This window comes from Eubalaena glacialis, chromosome 1, assembly GCF_028564815.1.
Source record: "Eubalaena glacialis isolate mEubGla1 chromosome 1, mEubGla1.1.hap2.+ XY, whole genome shotgun sequence".
In the NCBI taxonomy this organism is placed as follows: domain Eukaryota; kingdom Metazoa; phylum Chordata; class Mammalia; order Artiodactyla; family Balaenidae; genus Eubalaena; species Eubalaena glacialis.
In genome coordinates, this window is record NC_083716.1 from 15,422,769 (window position 1) to 15,441,871 (window position 19,103).

The following is a 19,103-nucleotide window of genomic DNA, read 5'->3' on the forward strand; positions in this document are numbered from 1 at the left end:
TAGTATAACAGTTACATATAGTCAATTTGGTTCATACTGAACTCATTTCATTTTCTTACTTTGCATTCCTTTGTTAAAGATCAGCATTCCAATTATTCAGGACACAAATCTCACACTTTATTGTGCCCAACATCCAATCAGCTGGCAGGTTTAGTTTCTACATGCAGGATCTTTCTTGTATCTGACCTCCTCCTTTCCACTATGGTAACACATCATTCAAGTTCTGTCACTCATGCTCTCTTACTGACACCAATACATTACATAACTGATCTTTCTGCCTTCAGTATGGCTACAACTCATTCTCCAATCCTGAGACATATTCTCAAGAGATAAGGCTGATCATGTCATTAGCCCTTTCAAAAACCTTTAATGAGAACTACTGTGTTCCTGCACACCACCAGCTAGTTAAACCATTCTATTGATAAAAATGAAATAATGATTTCATTCCTGATTTTCATACACATTTAAAAATAAGATAATGAGTCACTGATTTTGATCAAAATGTAAAATATTTTAGAACACTAAGCTGCTTATTGTTTATGATTATTTGCTTTGAAAAAAATACATAATTAATATAAAGTAAATACATACAACCCTACACACACATAAAAAATAAATTTTGGTATTAGGTAGATTATTAAGAAGCCAGGCTTTCTTTGCTAAAAGAGACTTCTACATAAAAGTGTGGGTTTTCCTTCATAAAGACTATTTAAATAGATCAGTATAATCTTCCTTTAAGTTTGTAGAATTAACTATGGAAACACAACATGTGAGAATTTTAGAAATGAATGACAAGATGCAGAAGTGCAAGGAATAAAGGAAATTATCATGAGCAAAAAAGGGACTCAGATATATTGATAACATGTAACTTCATAAATAGTGAATATACCATGGTATCTTTTAATATTAACTTGCCATTTCACATTAATACTATCTTGTATTCAGAACTTCACTAAAAAACAAATGATACACATTAATATTTTAAAACTTGGGTAAACTTTTTATTTACCCTTTATGGCAGAACTAGATAATAGTCACACTTGCAGCATTTCTTTAAAGAATTATCAATGTATAGTAGCTTTAATAATTTCTGAGACAGAAAAAATATTGTGTTAAAATACCTTTTAGTGAAAACTCATTTTGAGAGAATTCCCTTCTGGTGCTACACTTCAGGCTAAAATGGCACAAATGTATTTTAAATTCAATCGTTTAAAATTTATACTTCATGACGGTGCTGACATCATTCTGTTGTTGTCAGCGTTTGAGATTATCTTTTTATGCTGAATAAGCACCTATAAAATCATCATACTGTGGCCTTTTGTTTGGTAAATTTTATATGATGATGATTTTATAGCCTAGCTATACATTACAGGAACATTATGAGGTCACATGGTATTTATGTTTCCCTATAATATAAATTTGCAATATCAACTTGTAACTAAAACTAAACAATAAGGATAGAAAAAAAGATGCTATAAGAGTTATTCAAATTGTATATAAAGAATATACTTTAGAAAAGGAAATCAAAAAATAGTCATTGGCAGTACTTGTTTCGAAGTCAGTTTATGTGCCTCGGTCCTTTAATTGCTATGTCATTGCTATTTGTCACACACATATACAACAGCTTCTGGGAGTTAGGAGATCATGTCCACTTAATTTCCTTTATATACTTCTAGCATAATTATACTTGATATTTAGTAGATATATTACATTAGCTTTCAAATACAGTAAGAATTCTGGCAAAGACAAATGTTCAAATAGCCACATGACTTAAAATTATATTCTTCAAACTTATATTTTTATTTACAGCTCTAAGCCCAAATATCCATCATGTGTGGCTTATTAAAAGGGAAAACAGAACATAGCTGTTTCCCTTTGATATAAATAAACATGAAATGTTGATACCAATAATATCTTAGCAATCTGGTTTTTCTCACTAAAAACTCAAAAATTATAACTATTGCCATGTATTAATCTGTTGCTGAGAGTATGATTTTGTTTTCTCCTGGAAAGATGACAAGTCTCATAATTTAAAATATGTCATTTGACTTACAGAGATTATTTTGTTTACTTAGGATATTGGGCACCCGTATTTGCCTAAATAAAGAGTAAATGAGAAATTAAGAAATGATTCTTTCTCCAATAAATAAAGCACAGTGAAACTCAGTTATTCAGTCTTTGTTCCAGTATTTGCTGAACGCTGTTGGGTGAAAGGCACTGCTCTAGAACTAGTCTGAGAATATGATGGTGAACAAGAATCTAGCACTTAAGGACTGGAACTGCCAAGTAAATGGTACTGTTTTAAGGATTTAAGTTACAGGTTGGAAAGTGATAAAGTGCCAAGAGGGCTATTAAGATTCATATTTTACATTTCAAAGCCGTCTAACATATTGAAAAATGAGGAGAAACTCTAACCATCTGTTTTAAGGGTCAGTAAACTATAACCGTGAGGGCAAGTCCTCACTTCCGATTTTTTATGGCCCATAAGCTGAGAATGGTTTCTACATTTTCAAAGGATTGTGGAGAAGAAGAAGGAGGTGAAGCTGGAGGAAAAGGAGGAGGAACAAGAGGAGGCAGCAGCAAAGCAGCAACCATACCTGTACCTGGATCACAAAAACTAAAATATTTACTACCTGATCCTTTAGAGAAAAAAAAATTGCCAACCCCTGACCTATAACCACAAAGCCTGGAAACACATAACTTGTCAGTTCTTCATTCTGACTGAATGTTCAAAACACAAATTTCATTTAAAACAAACAAGGTTTTGGTTTTTTCTTTTTTGATAGAAGAGGGTTAAGCATAAGCACTGAAAATATTTGACCAAAATAAATTTCAACCCAACTCTTCTGGAATTGTATTTTTAATACCTTGTGTTTAGCTTTGATAAAGAATAACTTTAGTCATATTTCATTTTCTAACTCTAGCAAGATAAATTTCTTGAACACCCCTAATGACTACCATTAGAGTTTTTAAACCCTTTAAATTTTACTTATACTTATTTCTTTAATCTGAAGTTTTCATTCATCTAAAAAAGTAGGGCAAAATATTAATACCCTGGGCTACAGATGAGGCAAGAATGACACATATTATTAGAATCTATTCACAAACCAAACCTCAATACCAATGAAATACCAGGCATTTTTTCCCACATTCAGTTCTACCACCAAAAATTATTACTTGCCTTAAGTTCAAATTCTTAAATTCTAATTTATTGAATTTTTATTTCATCTCTTTTCAAATCTGCATTGTTTTCAATGAGATTGTTTTTAAAGGTTGTTTTGAATAGTTATTAATCAATGAGTCAAATCATCTGAAAAAAGTCATTGAGTATTATGTTAAAAATATAAAACATGAAGTACGTTAATGACAAGAACAATATTTTGCAACGATATATGACTACACTATTTCCAAAGTACTTTCATACACATTACCTATTCAATCTTTACACCATACATATTATACTCATTTGATAGAATAGCCTCAAAGAAATGAAAAAAAAAAGTCCACATTTATACATCTGGTAAGTAGTAAAGAATTATATCCTGAAATTCTTTCAACTTCTTGATAGACAATATATATGTGTGGATGGCACATATAGATAACATGTAACATTCTTAACCATATATGCTTTTTAATTTCAAATATATAATGTACTTTTTTAACGGTTTGAAAGCTGAAACTAACCTGAAAACATCAATGATAATAACCTATTCAGTAAATACACCGTTAAATATAAGTACTAAGATTGCAAGGTTGATTCATTATTAAGAAATTCATTAATACACCATATTATCAAACCTAAAAATAAAAAAATATGATTATCTACACAGATGCTAAAAAGTCTTTGACAAAAGTCAATGCCCATTCCTGATAAAACATTCAATAAAATAGTAATTCAAGGATACTTTCTTAGCATAATTATATACACACACACACACAAACATATGTATATGTGTGTGTGTGTGTATATATATATATATATATATATATACACACACACACACATATATATATAATAGCCAGTATCTTGCTTAATAAGAAAACACTGGAAGCTTTTCTTCCACTAAGATCAGGAATAAGGCAAGATTCCCCAATAGATCTATTACTCTTAAAATTGCATTAGAGATATTAACCAATGTAATTATACATGAAAAATTAATTGATGTGTAAGGACTAGAAAAAAAGTGAAACTATCTCTATTTGTAAATGATATGATAGTATGCCTGGAAACCCTAGAGAATCAGTGTTAAAACAAACTAAAACAATAAGGAATTCAGTAAGGTAATAAATTTTAAAAAATTAATATACAGAAATCAATTGCCCTCTAACAATAACCAGGTAAAGGATATAAAACCTTATTTATAATTGTAATGAATAAGATAAAATATTTAGGAATAAATTTTAACAAAAAATATGCAAAACCCATGGGAGGCATAAAAGTAGTTGTGAAAAAATGGAAAGACACGCATTGTCCTTGAAAAAAAAAAAACCCAATATCATAAAGATGTCAGTTCTATTTGAATTACTTTATACATCTAACCCAATCTCAACAAAAATACTGACATTTTTTAATGGAACTTGATAAATTGATAATAATAATCACATAGAAAAATATGCATTTAGGAATAGCCAGGAAAACACTAAAAAAGAAAAGCTAAAAAAAGGAGGTGGGGGACTAGTTCTAATAGACATTCAAACATTTACAAGCCCTCTAAAATTAAAACACTGTGATACTGGCACATCAATAGGCAAACAGATCAGTGGAGTAGAATAGAAGATCTACAAATAGAACTGAATACATAAGAAACTTTAGTATATAAAAATAAATATATTTTTATTGATATAAATAAAAATATATTTATTGTCAATAACTAAAGTTAGATTATTTGCTGTCAGAGAAGGAAATAAAAAATTTGGAAAGGAGGAAGGATAGAATGAACCCTGTAGTAAGGGATAGGAAATGAGAGGTATTAGTGTGAACTCATGGATTTTACTATAGAGTACAGGTAGATACAGAAATGGGTACTGATTTGTTTATATTTATGTATGAGAATTTATTGGTGTCTGTTATGTATACATACATCTATTTTCCAGTTCTGTCTGCTAGGATGATCCGTAAACAATGATGGCCCTGTAGCAAAGAGCCCAATAAAGGAACCAGGGATGCTTGAGAAATGCCAGCTTCCAGTTAGGGCAGGAAAGGTACAAGATGAGTGCCAAAAACATAAGGAAATGCTCAAAGAATGATAGATAGATAGATAGAAACATAGACAGATGCACAGATACATAGATAAATACATAGATGCACAGATGAATACATAGGTAAGATTCACAGACAGACAAACTAGAGAAGACAAAGCTTTTCATTGTAGAATAAAGCTAACTAATTATTGTAGAAAGAATGATGGAATTAGAAAATCTCTATTTGGTAAAAATCACAAAACTAGTGAGTAAAAGTTTGAGAAGTAACATGATATTCACATAGTCTCATAGTATCTCCTACAAGATATTTTTTCATTAAAGGATAAAATAGTGACTTTATAGTGAAGAAATCTGGCAGACACCACTTTAACCAAATGTTTATGAACATCTGAAAAGCGGGAAATACCTGTATTCCTAAAAAATGTCAATGTCATTACATAAAAAGAAAGACTCAAGAAATGTTCCAGATTAAAGCCTAAAGAGACACAAAAATCAATGCAACTAGTAATCTTGAATTTTCTTTTGCTCTAAAGAACAATGTTGGGACAATTGGTAAGGTCTATGTTTAATAACAATATGCATCAATGTTAATTTCCTAATTTCTATAATTATAATGTAGTTAAGAGAATTCCCAACTTTTAAAAAATAAACCCTAAAATCTTTAAGGAATAGAGGGATATCAAGTCTGCAATGTTTAATTGAGAGATAGGGAGAGAAAGAAGAAATCTGAGGGAACTTATTGAATATCCTTACAACTTTTCTGTGTGAAATTATGTCCCCCCAAAAATTAACAGACCTTTTCAATTTTGAAAAGATTAAACATTTCTACACTTTAAAAATAGATAATAAAACATACTTTTATGTCTTTTACTTGTACGTCAATAATAACATTATGTTAACAACTTTATTTGAAGAGTTCTTTGTTTTTCCCATATGTTATTAAGGGTTTAGTTTCTATACTTCTGAGTAGAAGGGATGTTGTTAACAATATGTAAAATAATGATTCCATTGCTCAAGAAAACATTATTCTCTATCTTTTCAAGAAAAACCAATCATCCTATGTGAATAATTACCAAATGCCTACAGTTACCAACAATGGGATTCATATAAGCACGATATAGCTTTAAACTTGAAAGAATTAGCTGCTGGCAGATAGAAAAATAAACAAAATATACCTTAAAATCATTTAAAATACAAATTACATGGTATACTGAAATAGATATTTTGAAGTTAGCTAAAAACATTTATAGGATAACACATTTTGTTAAAATGACCCCAAAATTAATAGAGTGAAGTGAAATGTAGATGGTAAGCTTTGAGAAGTTAGACACCAATATTCTATTTATCTTCTCTAGAAAAACTAGAAACTGAAAGGAATTACATAAATTTCATTTTTCTTCCTTATCTAAACTTCATATAACTTCTCATCAGTATTTAATGAAAAATTTATGTACAAAATATTGGATTATTGCTCAATAAGTTATGAGTACAGAATGAAACACCATTGGTAAATATTAAAACTAATCCTCATTTAGAACAAAATAAAACATAGACTTTGGAACCAATATTGCTTCACTTTTGCCTCTATTACTGAAAAATAAAAGAAAGAGGGGGCTTCCCTGGTGGCGCAGTGGTTGAGAATCTGCCTGCCAATGCAGGGGACAGGGGTTCGAGCCCTGGTCTGGGAAGATCCCACATGCCACAGAGCAACTAGGCCCGTGAGCCACAACTACTGAGCCTGCGTGTCTGGAGCCTGTGCTCCGCAACAAGGGAGGCCACGACAGTGAGAGGCCCGCGCACCGTGATGAAGAGTGGCCCCCTCTCACCGAAAGCCCTCGCACAGAAACGAAGACCCAACACAGCCAAAAATAAATAAATAAATTTATTAAAAAAAAAAAAAAAAAAGATGCTGGGAATCCAAATAAATTCATTAAAGCATTGGTGGGCTTTATTAAAAAAAAAAAAAAAAAGAAAGAAAGAAAAATAAACCTGAGAAAAATAGTAAGCTACTTTTTACCTCTTGCTCTAAAGTGAAAATATTGGCTGAAACGTGAAACCCACCTAGCTAGAAAGTCTGAATTACATTTTCTCTTAGATCATATGAAAATGAGTAAAACATATGACACAAATATTATATTTTCTTAGTAATATTAATATAGCAATGGGCTAACCATATACCAAGCACAGTACTACTACCTATGTAATAGCGTCACAAAGATAATGTAAAAATGATTAAAAAAAAAAACCAACTAAGACAAAACTCTTCTCATCAAGAAGTTCACATCCTACTTAGAAAGATAAGTGAACAATGACTTACAAAAACACTGATGGCTATCACCACGGAGGTACCAACACTGCCTGAAGTTAGGAGGGACATTACAAGTTTTCAGGCTGAAATTTCCCGAGTTGAGATTTGAAAAATGAGTAATGGAGTCCAGAGGCACAGTAGTGTCCAGGGAAGCAAAAATAGGAAAAATGGGTAAACAGTTGGGTTTATATGAAGGAGTGGTTTGATATGAGGTGAAAAGGAATACAATATTGTGAATGTCCTAGATACAGAATAAAGGATCAACTAAAAGAAAGTGAGGCTGATCTATTTAGAAACTGCTACAGTGGGCTAAGCTAAGGTAAAGGTAGACACAACTAGACAATGGCAGTTCAATATTATGGCTTTGAAATAGATTAGAGCTGACCACTGATTATATCTGAGATTCAAAGATGTAAGCACATACTTGCTTTGGAGTACAAGAGTCTGGTAGTTCACATTTGAATCCTGGTTCCATCACTTGCTGGCTTAACCTTTAACATGACTCTTTAGGCCTATGTCTTTGGTTTACTCCTCTGTAAAATTGACATAATAGTATATACTTGACAAAATGCTTTGGAGAAAATGAAAAAATTTAGGCAAAGCTCTTAGCGATGTTCCTGGTATGAATAAAATACCATTAAATATTAGTTATATATGTTTTTAATATAATGCTTGAAGCTTGGCTGACAAGGAAAATGTTAATATCTTAACTTAAATGTGGACACAGAGAAAAAGAGAAGTAAAGGTGTGGTAGAATATGAGAAACATGGTAGGATATGAAACCAGAAAAATCACTCTGGGTCAGAGCATAAAAGGCCTTGAACGTCTTGTCAAGGAGGTTTTAATTTATTTCACAGACACTTTGGAGGCAATGAAAGATTTTGGAAATGGTCATAAAAATCACTGAATGTTTTGGGGAAGAAAACTTTGTCTTTATCTTCTGATAAAGGAGATATAAGAGTGGATTACAAATGGAGAGATTGCATATACAGAGGGTAATCATTCATTAATTCAACAAATACTTAATAAGAACCTATTCCATTTTAGGTAATCTGTAACATCCAACAGCAGTGGAAGAGAAGAGGAATCATGGGGGCCTAAACTAATAAAGGTAATGGAATACAAAGGCGGAGATAGGTATCAGAGACAGTGCAGAGTCAGAATCAGCTTGGGACAGAATACAAGGGTTGAAGAAAAGGAAGGAATCAAAGGTGTCATTGAAATTGAGCCCAAAAAGACTTGCATTACCATTAACAAAATGCGGGTGAAGTGAGAACATTTTTTAGATAATAAAGTTACTGAATTCAGTTTATAAATATTGATTTGAATAATAGTGGCCTGTACAGAAATGCTTAATAAGAAGTCAAAAAATAAGTTAAAATTGCTTAATAAAGTAGGCTGCACTATTCGCTAAACATACAATTAAATGTTTATATACTTGCTTTAAAGCCTAAAAGTATAGACTGCGATTATTATAAAATCAGTAAATTGGCCTTTAAAGAAAAAGCAAGATAAAAGGTATAAAAAATTATATGTGATTAAGAGAAAGGCAAATACTCGCATTCATGTCCTAATATATAAAAATGAACATTTGAAGAAAAGGCATTTCTTCTTAAATAATATGTTAAGGAGGATTTTAATATGTTTATGAAATATTTAAGGGAATATTTATGCTGGTGCTTTTTTACACCTGCTCTAGGCATTTCTAATATATAATTAACTTCCCCACCATCACTAAGTAGTTTTTGAGATATGAAAAAGTGTGTATGCAAATTGGTATTTAGCTTGATTTTGGTTTTTAAAAAATCTTTAAATATCAGGACAAGGTAAGTACATGCTTAGAGTTTCTTAGTTAACCTCTAATTTTCTGTAGCATACTAAATAAATGTTTTATATGTTTTAGAATACAAGAAGTACGCCCCACTTTAAATTCACCTCTTACTTTTTTCCATCCTAGGCCTGTCATTTGAAGCTAATAGGAATTCCTCAACCTTTGTAGATTAGGGTAAGAGGCATTTTTATTTTTAAATTAAATTATCTTACCTTACTTATTAAAAAAAACAATAGTGCCAGATCCTTGTAACATAAAACCTAAAGCAATACATGATGATAAGCATCACGTCAAGTGAAATTAAAGAGAAATATTGAACACTTAGATAAAATAATGGTTTCTATCTTGCCCCAAATAGGTAAGTATTGTACTTGTAGACCTAAAACCATTGAATAGTTTTTTTTTAATTCCGTAAGAGATATATTAGTGAACTTACTAATGAAAAGAAAACATTCAAGTGACACACTTCATGGTCAAAACTGATAAATCAGAGATGGAAACAGTCTATAACATCAAGTCTAGGAGCCTAAAAACCACTAACCCAATGCCAAAAGTCGAAGTAAAAATTTATTTTAAGTTAGGATAGGTGGAAAGTAGAACTTTGTGCAAATAAAAAGTAGGAAAGGAGATCTTGAGAAAGGTGTCAAAGTAAGCCATGCATGCCAAAGTTCCCCAGCACTTAAAAGTTCAGTGACTAATATCTCTAGCAGTTTCATGAGACTCAGCCCACAGACAGTTCTTGCAAAAGGAATCTAAGAGAAAAGAGTAGTAAACTGCATCTTCTAATAACCCACAATCAAAGGTCATTCTAAAATAGCTGACAATGTCAGGGCCAAACAGTTTTCATAAACGCAGTTCTTCTCCTTAACATTCCTTTTTGAGAACAAAAAGGATGAAAGGAGTTTGAAAGGATGGAGTAGATAAAGAAAACAGGGTTACTGAGCAATTTGACGTAGAGGAACACTTCTACAAGGAAAACAAAGAGTTTCAAAAAATTAGTATACAGAGAAGAGAAACTAGCTACAAATATTCTAGAAGCTATGCAATAAAGACTGTTTTTTAATCATGCAGTTGAAACAGGCAGTTCTATATGATTTTAAAAGGCTCTCTTGTTTTCTTAAATTTACATAAAAATGTCATTCTGAAGAGAATTTTAGATCAAAGTATAACTTCATGACTATATCATATACTAAATAGCTACATGTAATTATATAATTATTCATTTAAGGGCCATTCTTTGAAATATTTAAAATCTCAGATTGGCTTTTCTCTGCCACATAGGATGATAATTTGTACTCAGAAAATACAAACTTTCAACTTTGTTGTGTCAAAATAATTAATAAAAACAAGATTTCCATATCAAGTGATTTTCATTTATCTGCATTTTTAGATTATTCAGGTCAATGCTTCCATTTTGAGGGAATTAAACTTCTTACATTTATTTTAAGAAATGCTCGAGTTCATTTGGTTATAAACTTTCAGCTTCTCTGAACAATCTGCAATATGTAAGAAGGGTTTAAAATGAAAAAAATCTCCCATCCTAGTAAAGAGAAAGAAGAGTTCACTTATCTTCTTCTTTACCACCCTCAAGTCTCAGAGACTATCTGTGTCATAGCCCAGTGTGTTTATTAAAGTTTTAAATATTTCTGTAAAAGCCTGCTATGGACAGATATTAATAATATGCCAAAAAGAAAAACGTAAGTTCTGCTAATAAGAAACAAAGGTAAAAACAGAACTGTTACTATGTTGAAAGAACTTTTTTTTCCTCAACCTGGAAACTAAGAGTTTCTTTATCACTATTAAAAGTAAAAAATATAGAAAGAATATCATATACTATTTAAGAATCTAGAAAAAGAATAATAAAGTGAACTAAAAGTCATAAATAAATACAAAATTACATTTTACTAAAACCAGCTATAAATGCAATGTTAAAGGAAAAGACTGTATTCATAACACCAACCAAACCCATTAGACATCTTACAATAAAGTAACTAAAAACAGTAAGACCTAGATGAAGAAAACTATTAGTCATACAAGACTGCAATTTTTTAAATGTCTGTATACTTCATATGGGGAGCTTTTTTCTTATAGTCCATTTTTATGAGTAATTAAACAAAACAAATACATGTAAAGATATTAAAATATTTTTAAGATTAATAACATTATAGCTTAGTCTTACATTTAGAACAAGTTATAATGAAAAACATGCAGCTACTGATAATCACAGAAAATTGAAGCATGCAAATTGCCTCAACTCTCAAGGGCCTACCCAGATCCTCCCATTAAAATTATCTCTTTGTCCCTGGTTCTATCGTTCAACTTCTACATAACACTATTACAGCACCTACACAATGTTCAGTTGACCCTTGAATAGGGAGGGGGTTAGGGACACCAACCCTCTGTGCAATAGAAAAATCCTGTATAACTTATAGTTGGCCCTCCATATATGCAGTGCCTCCATATACCAGGTTCCTCCTATACACAGTTCTGCATCTTCTATACACAAGATTCAACAAACCGTGGATAGTGTGGTACTATAGTACCACACTTTTACTATTTTAAAAGTCCGTGTATAAGTAGACCTGTGCAGTTCAAATCTGTGCTGTTCAAGTCAACCGTAAATAAATTTTAGTAAGTCCTAACACACTATTTTGCATATAGTAAGTAGTCGGTAATTGTGGAATTCAAGGGTAATCCTTCATCGCAAAGTAGTACAGTATATTGAGTGTAGAGCTGCTGTAGCACATTGAGCTGTTACTCTATTCAATGAAACTTTCATTTATTTTCTTTTACTAAAATTTATGTTAAATTGGAGATAATATGGCAAAAATAATACTGTCCCAAAAGTCTGATTCATACATTTATATTAACATACTTAAGCCTAATGATGTTATAAATAGTAACAATAATAATTTGCAATAACAGTTTGCATTATGGAGTTAACATTTGCTGGAAACATATTATTTCATATGTTTATTTAAGCTTCACAGTAAATTAAATTAGCTGCATTTTGCAGGTGAGGAAAGTGAGACACTAAGAGGTTAAATAATTATCCAAGGTGACAGTGCCATTGTCAGAATATGGACCCAATCAGTATAATTCCAAAGCCCAAACTCTTAACAATGTTATATTCTTCTATAGCTACAAAGACAGATAGATAGATAGATAGATAACCAATGCCAGAGCAAGCTTGTATCACAGAATCTTCCTGAACATTAATAAGAAATAAAATAATTTTAATAATAAAACACTTTCAATAATTGTACTAACAGAATAGCTATAAATATAACATAGTTTAAAAACAATCTGAAGGAAGTCTACAAGTACATTTATATATTGACAACATAGTTAAATGGCTTTAGTAGGCCGACTTTTAAAAAATATCTAAATCTGCAGTGCATTTAAAGCCTTACCATTCAAATATAAATCTATTTCCTTATTTCCCTTAACATCACCATGGACTTTGAATTTTAATACGTGCAACTACTAATGAAAAATTGAACTTTTCTCAATAAGGTGAACTAAAAATGAAAAAATAGTAGAAAACTTTTACTTCTCATATTTTATAAATTGATTTTAGCCATTGCTGCATTAAATATAATTCACCAGATGTGACATATTGTTTATTTAGTTAGATTGCTAATGTGGCCCTAAGAAATAAAAATGAATTTCATATATCACATCACTGTAGAAAAGTCATAGACAGAAAAATACTATTTTGCCAAATTTAGAAAATAAGGAAACTATAAGGAATTGTTTAAAGCTTCATAAACTACCAGGGAATGTGCAACAGTGAATAAGAAAGGTATTTATCTTTCATTCTCTTTAGTTTTCTATTGCATTGTACCTCAGCTTTCCACATGTATAATGTCAGCAACAAAAATAATATGAAATAACTGAATTAGTCTTAAGCTAGCAGAGAAGTATGTCATCCCCAAAGGGAAACATATTTCTAAAAGCACTATGCCTGGTGGAATGATAAAACTTACTATTTTAATTTATAACAGTTTTTAGCTAATATATTTATTCAAACGTTCCTTTTGCCTATGTTGGCAAAAAATTAAAATAATACTTTGGTAATCTTCATGACATTACATTTGGCAATAGATTCTTAGATATGCACCAAAAGCACAAGCAACAAAAGAAAAAAGAGATAGACTGGACTTCATCAAAATTTAAAACTTTGGTGCTTTGAAGGACACTGTCTAGACAGTGAAAAGACAACCTACAGAATGGGAGAATATTTGCAAATCATTTATCTGATAAGGACCTCATAACTAGAATATATGAAGAACTCTTAGAATTCAACAACAACAACAAAACCAAATAACCCAATTAAAAAAATGAACAAAGGACTTGAAAAGACACTACTCCGAAGATATACAAGTGACCAATATGCACATGAAAAGACAAAAAGACTCAAACAAATATTTGTACACCCATATTCATAGCAGTATTATTTACAATAGTCAAAAGGTGGAAGCAACTCAAGCATCCATCAATGGATGCATGGATTTAAAAAATGTGGTATATACATACAACAGAATATTATTCAGCAATAAAAAGGAAGGATACATGCTACTATATGAAAGAACCTTGAAGACATTATGCTAACTGAAAAAAACCAATCATTAAGGACAAATACTGGATAATTCCACTTATTTGAGGTGTCTAGAGTAATCATATTCATAGTGACAAAGAGTAAAATAGTGGCTGCCAGGGGCCGGTGTTGGGGAATGAAGAGTTATTATTTAATGGTTATACAGTTTTAGCTTTGCAAGATGAAAAAAGTTTTGGAGATGGATAGTAATGATGGTTGCACAATGATGTGAATGTACTTAATGAAACTGAACTACACACTTAAAAATGGTTAAAATGGCTAATTTTATATTATGTACATTTTACCACAATTTTTAAAATTGTTTTAAAATGGGCAAGAACTTGAATAGACATTTCTCCAAAAATAACATACGATGGCCAACAACTTCATCACTAGTCATTAGGGAAATGCAAATCAAAACTACAATGAGAAGTAGTTTTACACCTACTAGGATGGCTAAAAGTTTTTGAAAATGTAAAATAACAACTGTTGGCAAGGATGTAAAGAAATTGGAATCCTCCAAGTTGCTGGTGGGAATGTAAAATCGTGCAACCACCATGGAAAACAATTTGAACAATTTGGCAGTTCCTCAAAAAGTTAAACATAAAATTGCTATATGACCCAGCAATTCCTCTCCTAGTTTATACACAAAAGAACTAAAAACTTGTATTCAAAAAAAAAACTTGTGCAGTAATGTTCATAGCAGCACTATTCACAATAGCCAAAAGGTGGAAAAAAACCCAATGTCCGTCAATGAATAAATGGCTAAAAATATTGTGATATATCCATACAATGGAATAATATTCATCCACAAAAAGGAATGAAGTACTGATAGATGCTACAACAAGAATGAACATTAAAAACATTATGCTAAGTAAAAGAAGCCAGTCACAAAGTCACATATTTTATGATCCAATTTACATGAAATGTCCAGAATAAGTAAATTTATAAAGAAAGAGAGCAGATTAGTGACTGCCAGGGACTGGGATGACTGCTTCATAAGTATGGCATTTTCTTTTGGAGGGAAGGAAATTTTCTGGAACTTCACAGAGGTGATGGTTGCACAATATTATGAATGCAGTAAATGCCACTGAATTGTATACCTAAAATGGTTACTGTTATGCTATGTGAATTTGACCTCAAATTTAAAAAATGCTAAAAATGGGGTTATGGTTGGAAGCAATATATAAATAACAGAAGTATATGAAGTAAATTACTTCACAAAATCCCCATGGACTATTATATAGGCATTAAAATAATTTGGAGACTGTAAATGAAATCATTTTCATAAAAGTAAATTAAAACAACAATTGTATATTAAATATATGAAAGGTTGCAAACACATGTAAATTGCAATGTGGAAAAGAAACAACCCAGGAGTGTTTTCTTCTTAAAGTTATGGAAACATTTATATATATAACATAAATAATCTATCTGAAATACACTTTTTGTCCAATGAAATTCTTGGCTATAGAAAATTCAGTAGTAAAAAGCTTTTTGGAAAACAGGATGGCTCTAAAATCCTTACCTTTTTACTTAATAAACATAAAATACTATGACTATTACTACAAAATACTAGGACTAATGCTACAAAATACTATGACTCCACTAGGTAAGGTCTAAACTTCGTGGATTCCGTTGTACACATCTCTACTGCTGCTTCTGTATACAATGAACACAGCACTAAGCTGTGGCTTTTGGCTAATAAGAGCTACTGGATCCTCCCTGTCCATATGAACACTTCTGCATTAATAGTTAAGAGTTAGGCCTAAGAATCAGACACTTTCTTCCTCTTATTAGCAGTATGATTTGGGTATTTTGCTTAACTTCTTTGTGTATTTGGTTGTATGTAAAATGGAGATAATTGTGATTCCTCCCATACAGTTGTACAGCTGAAATAAGATAATGAATATAAGCTATGAGTACAGTGCCTAGAACACAGAAAATGCAAGCGTCAACCAATTTGTGCATTACAGCCTCAATCAGGGCTGAGCTTTCCACATCACAAAATTTCAATCAGCACCAAACCTGCTATTTCCAGGGCAGTTTTGTTGACTCTAAGGCACAACTCATCATTCTGTGTTTCTCAACCCTGAGTGTATATTAGAATCATTTGGGAAGACTTTGAAAAGAACCAAGAATCACCCTACGATAAACTAAGAGACTGATTTAATTATTTTAGGGATTGACCCAGACATCCGTATTTTTTAAAAGCTCTCCAGGTGGCTTTAATATGCAGGTAGTGTTAAAACGTTTTATCTAAACCAGGCCCAGGCCCAACTCTCTCTATAAAGATTTCTCATCTTATCACAGCCAACAACTGAGGCTTTTCTGTGAGTGCTCTACAGGCTATTCCATTTAGAAAAAGTAGATTAAAGATTTAAGGAACAAGGACTAATCTAGAAATGAAAAAGGATTACTGAAAAAAAAAAAATTTTAAAGGAAATTTTTTAAAGAAAGACCAAATTTCTTTTCTTAAAAAGTAGGAGAAAGAAGCAGCAGGACAGAGAAGAAAATAGAGAAAAGAAGGGTTTCATGATCGAAAAATGATATAATAGTTAGCTCTTATAATGCTCTTTTAACGTGCTTCAATTCCTATTATATGTGACTCTATTACATATGATCTCATTTGATCTTTACAATAATCCAATGAAGTATTATCATCTTCCTTCTACATATGAGAAGAATGAAGCACCGAAATGCTAAGTGAATTAACTAAAGCCATACATTTAAACAGTGGCAGAGGTGGAATTTCAGCCAAGGACTGATTCTAAATCCATTCTCTTAAACCTTATGTTATACTATCACCTTGTCAAAAAAAAAAAAAAAAAAAAAAAACTTACGTGATGTAAGGCATACACAAAACCTTTATTTCTTACTCCTAAAGTAAAATGTAAAATGATAACTTACTATTATTAAAAAACAAATTATCAGCAGTGATTATTTTAGAATAGTAAGATTACAGGTAATTTTAAATTTTAATTTATCTGCATTTGGTAAATTTCCTATAGTAATCATGTATTCATTTTGAAATAAAAAGTAAGATTTTCTTAAAGCAAGTATATCACAGAATTTTTATAGTTCATAGTCCCTAATAAATATATATTACCTTCCAAAAATATTGAGACTTAATGGAAAAAAACTTCTTTAATAAAATATATTTTCCACAAGAGGCATATCTTTCTTAATTTTCTTTTCTGTAGTAAAAATACACTGAAGTGAAAGAAAAAATAATTACCTGTACACTGTCCTCCGTTGGTTGGATCTCCATAATAACCTGGCACGCAGTCTTGACACTGCTTTCCTGTGGTAAGATTTTTACACTGTTCGCACACGTTATTATTGATGCAAGTGCTATGTCCATTACACTGGCAAGCTAAGGAAAATAGTAAAAAAAAAAAATTTAAAATATCTACATAACAGTATCAAGTATAACTGCCATCAAGACAAAGAATTTATTTTACAAATCTGAATGGTAGCAGAGTCCAACGGGCATTTCCCAAGTTTTTTTTAATGTGTGTCTCAAAATATTAATATAGGACACTATAGACAATAAATTTTGTGTTGAAATTTTGCCTATGATCTGTAAAATGTAGCGGTTAGAAATTTAAGTGAAACATAAAAGTTATAGCTAAGGAGGAAATATCTTTTAACATATTCCTTAAAGATTCATGTGACAATTATGTCCATTAACAGGAATAAATAAAAGAGCTTTGACAAAGAATGTTAAAATGCATCTTAATTATATTTACATATAATAAAAAAGGATCAATAAATATTGAAAATTGTGTGGTAATAAGTCCTTACTTCAAGAAAATACATTAGTGTAAAATTAGCAAACATAGCACTTTTAAATTACTTTGTGTAAATGTTTATCTTCTTTGGGCAAGAAAAGCTTCAAGGCTTAATTAAAATTCTATTTGAATGTGAACTAAACAGAAACAGATTTAAAGCATGAGATTTTTTTATGTCTTCTTAATATGAGGTCTAATATGTTTTCATATTAATATTACAATACAATTTAAAAATTTCAGATGAGAGATAAAGTTCCTATATGAAAGCTCATGTTTAGTGTCTACTGGGGGCATAATACTGACTTAGTTTGGTAACGTCTTGTCGAAACATCATCATTGTCACTTTCATAATCATTTTCATCATTACTACAACTAAGATAGCATTTAATTGAGCTCTCTCTCGCTCAAGCCAAGAAAGCCAATGTTTAGTCGATTGCAGTTGTTTGTGGCTGGCATCTATATTCTGCTTGGTCAGTTTACATATTGTATCAGTTTTTAAAATATTGTAAATACTACCCCATGGCTAGATAGTGAACCAAGTGGCATACATGAATTATATAATTTAATCCTCACAACAATTTTGTGTGGAAGGTACTATTTTTAGGGTTCTTTCTAAGATCAGGAGGCCTGGATTAAGCAACTACCCAAAGTCACACATTTAAAGAACGGCAGAAACAAATGCACAATCAGGATGTATGAATCAAAGACCAGACATTAAATCTCATACCTATCATACGTAGAAAATTTGAAAGTTAAGAGGGAAATCCCAAGAGACTAGCATAAGGTCATCAACATGAGTTAACATCAAAGAGTAAAGAAAAAAAAAAAGTAAAAAACAAATACCTATATCTTACAGAAATTTTCAGAGGCATAACTCTATTGCAACATAGTATAGAAATGACATGCAGTCATCATGGAAAAATGTTAAGTAATCTTCCTCTTTATGAAACTGAGAAAATTACAATATAGTTTTCAAATTTTATTTTACATTATGAAACAGCCAGGAGAAAATTTAATAACAAGAAAAATATTCATAATAAATTGAGTGAAATAAGGATTCAAACAATATATTTAGAATGATCACAATTTTGTTTTTAAATGTATTAATATGCCCATGGAAAAGTTAATGATGGTTATCTTAGTTTAGTAAGATTTTTCTGCATCATCAGTTTTCTACAATAAATTCATATTACTTTTATAATAAGGAACAATAATGACAAGAACTTTAATTTTTTAACATTGTGCTTAAAATTTTAAGTTATTTTTTCATAGAAAATTTTATGTAAAACCACTAAGGTTAATTCACTCAGGTAAAAACAAAATTTATTGAGTGCTCACTACATGTAAAGCATTATCTGAAAAAGTCAA

General features: G+C 30.9%; 1 protein-coding gene across 1 annotated transcript in view; it reads right to left on the reverse strand.

Annotated features, from left to right (window-relative positions):
- The window catches only part of ATRNL1 (attractin like 1), a 701,048-nt gene that overhangs the window by 496,009 nt on the left and 185,936 nt on the right, over positions 1 to 19,103 (reverse strand). Inside the window, exon 19 of the mRNA XM_061191223.1 lies at positions 17,180 to 17,317. Within this exon, the coding sequence (XP_061047206.1) occupies positions 17,180 to 17,317 (138 nt within the window). The remainder of the gene's footprint in view (positions 1 to 17,179; positions 17,318 to 19,103) is intronic.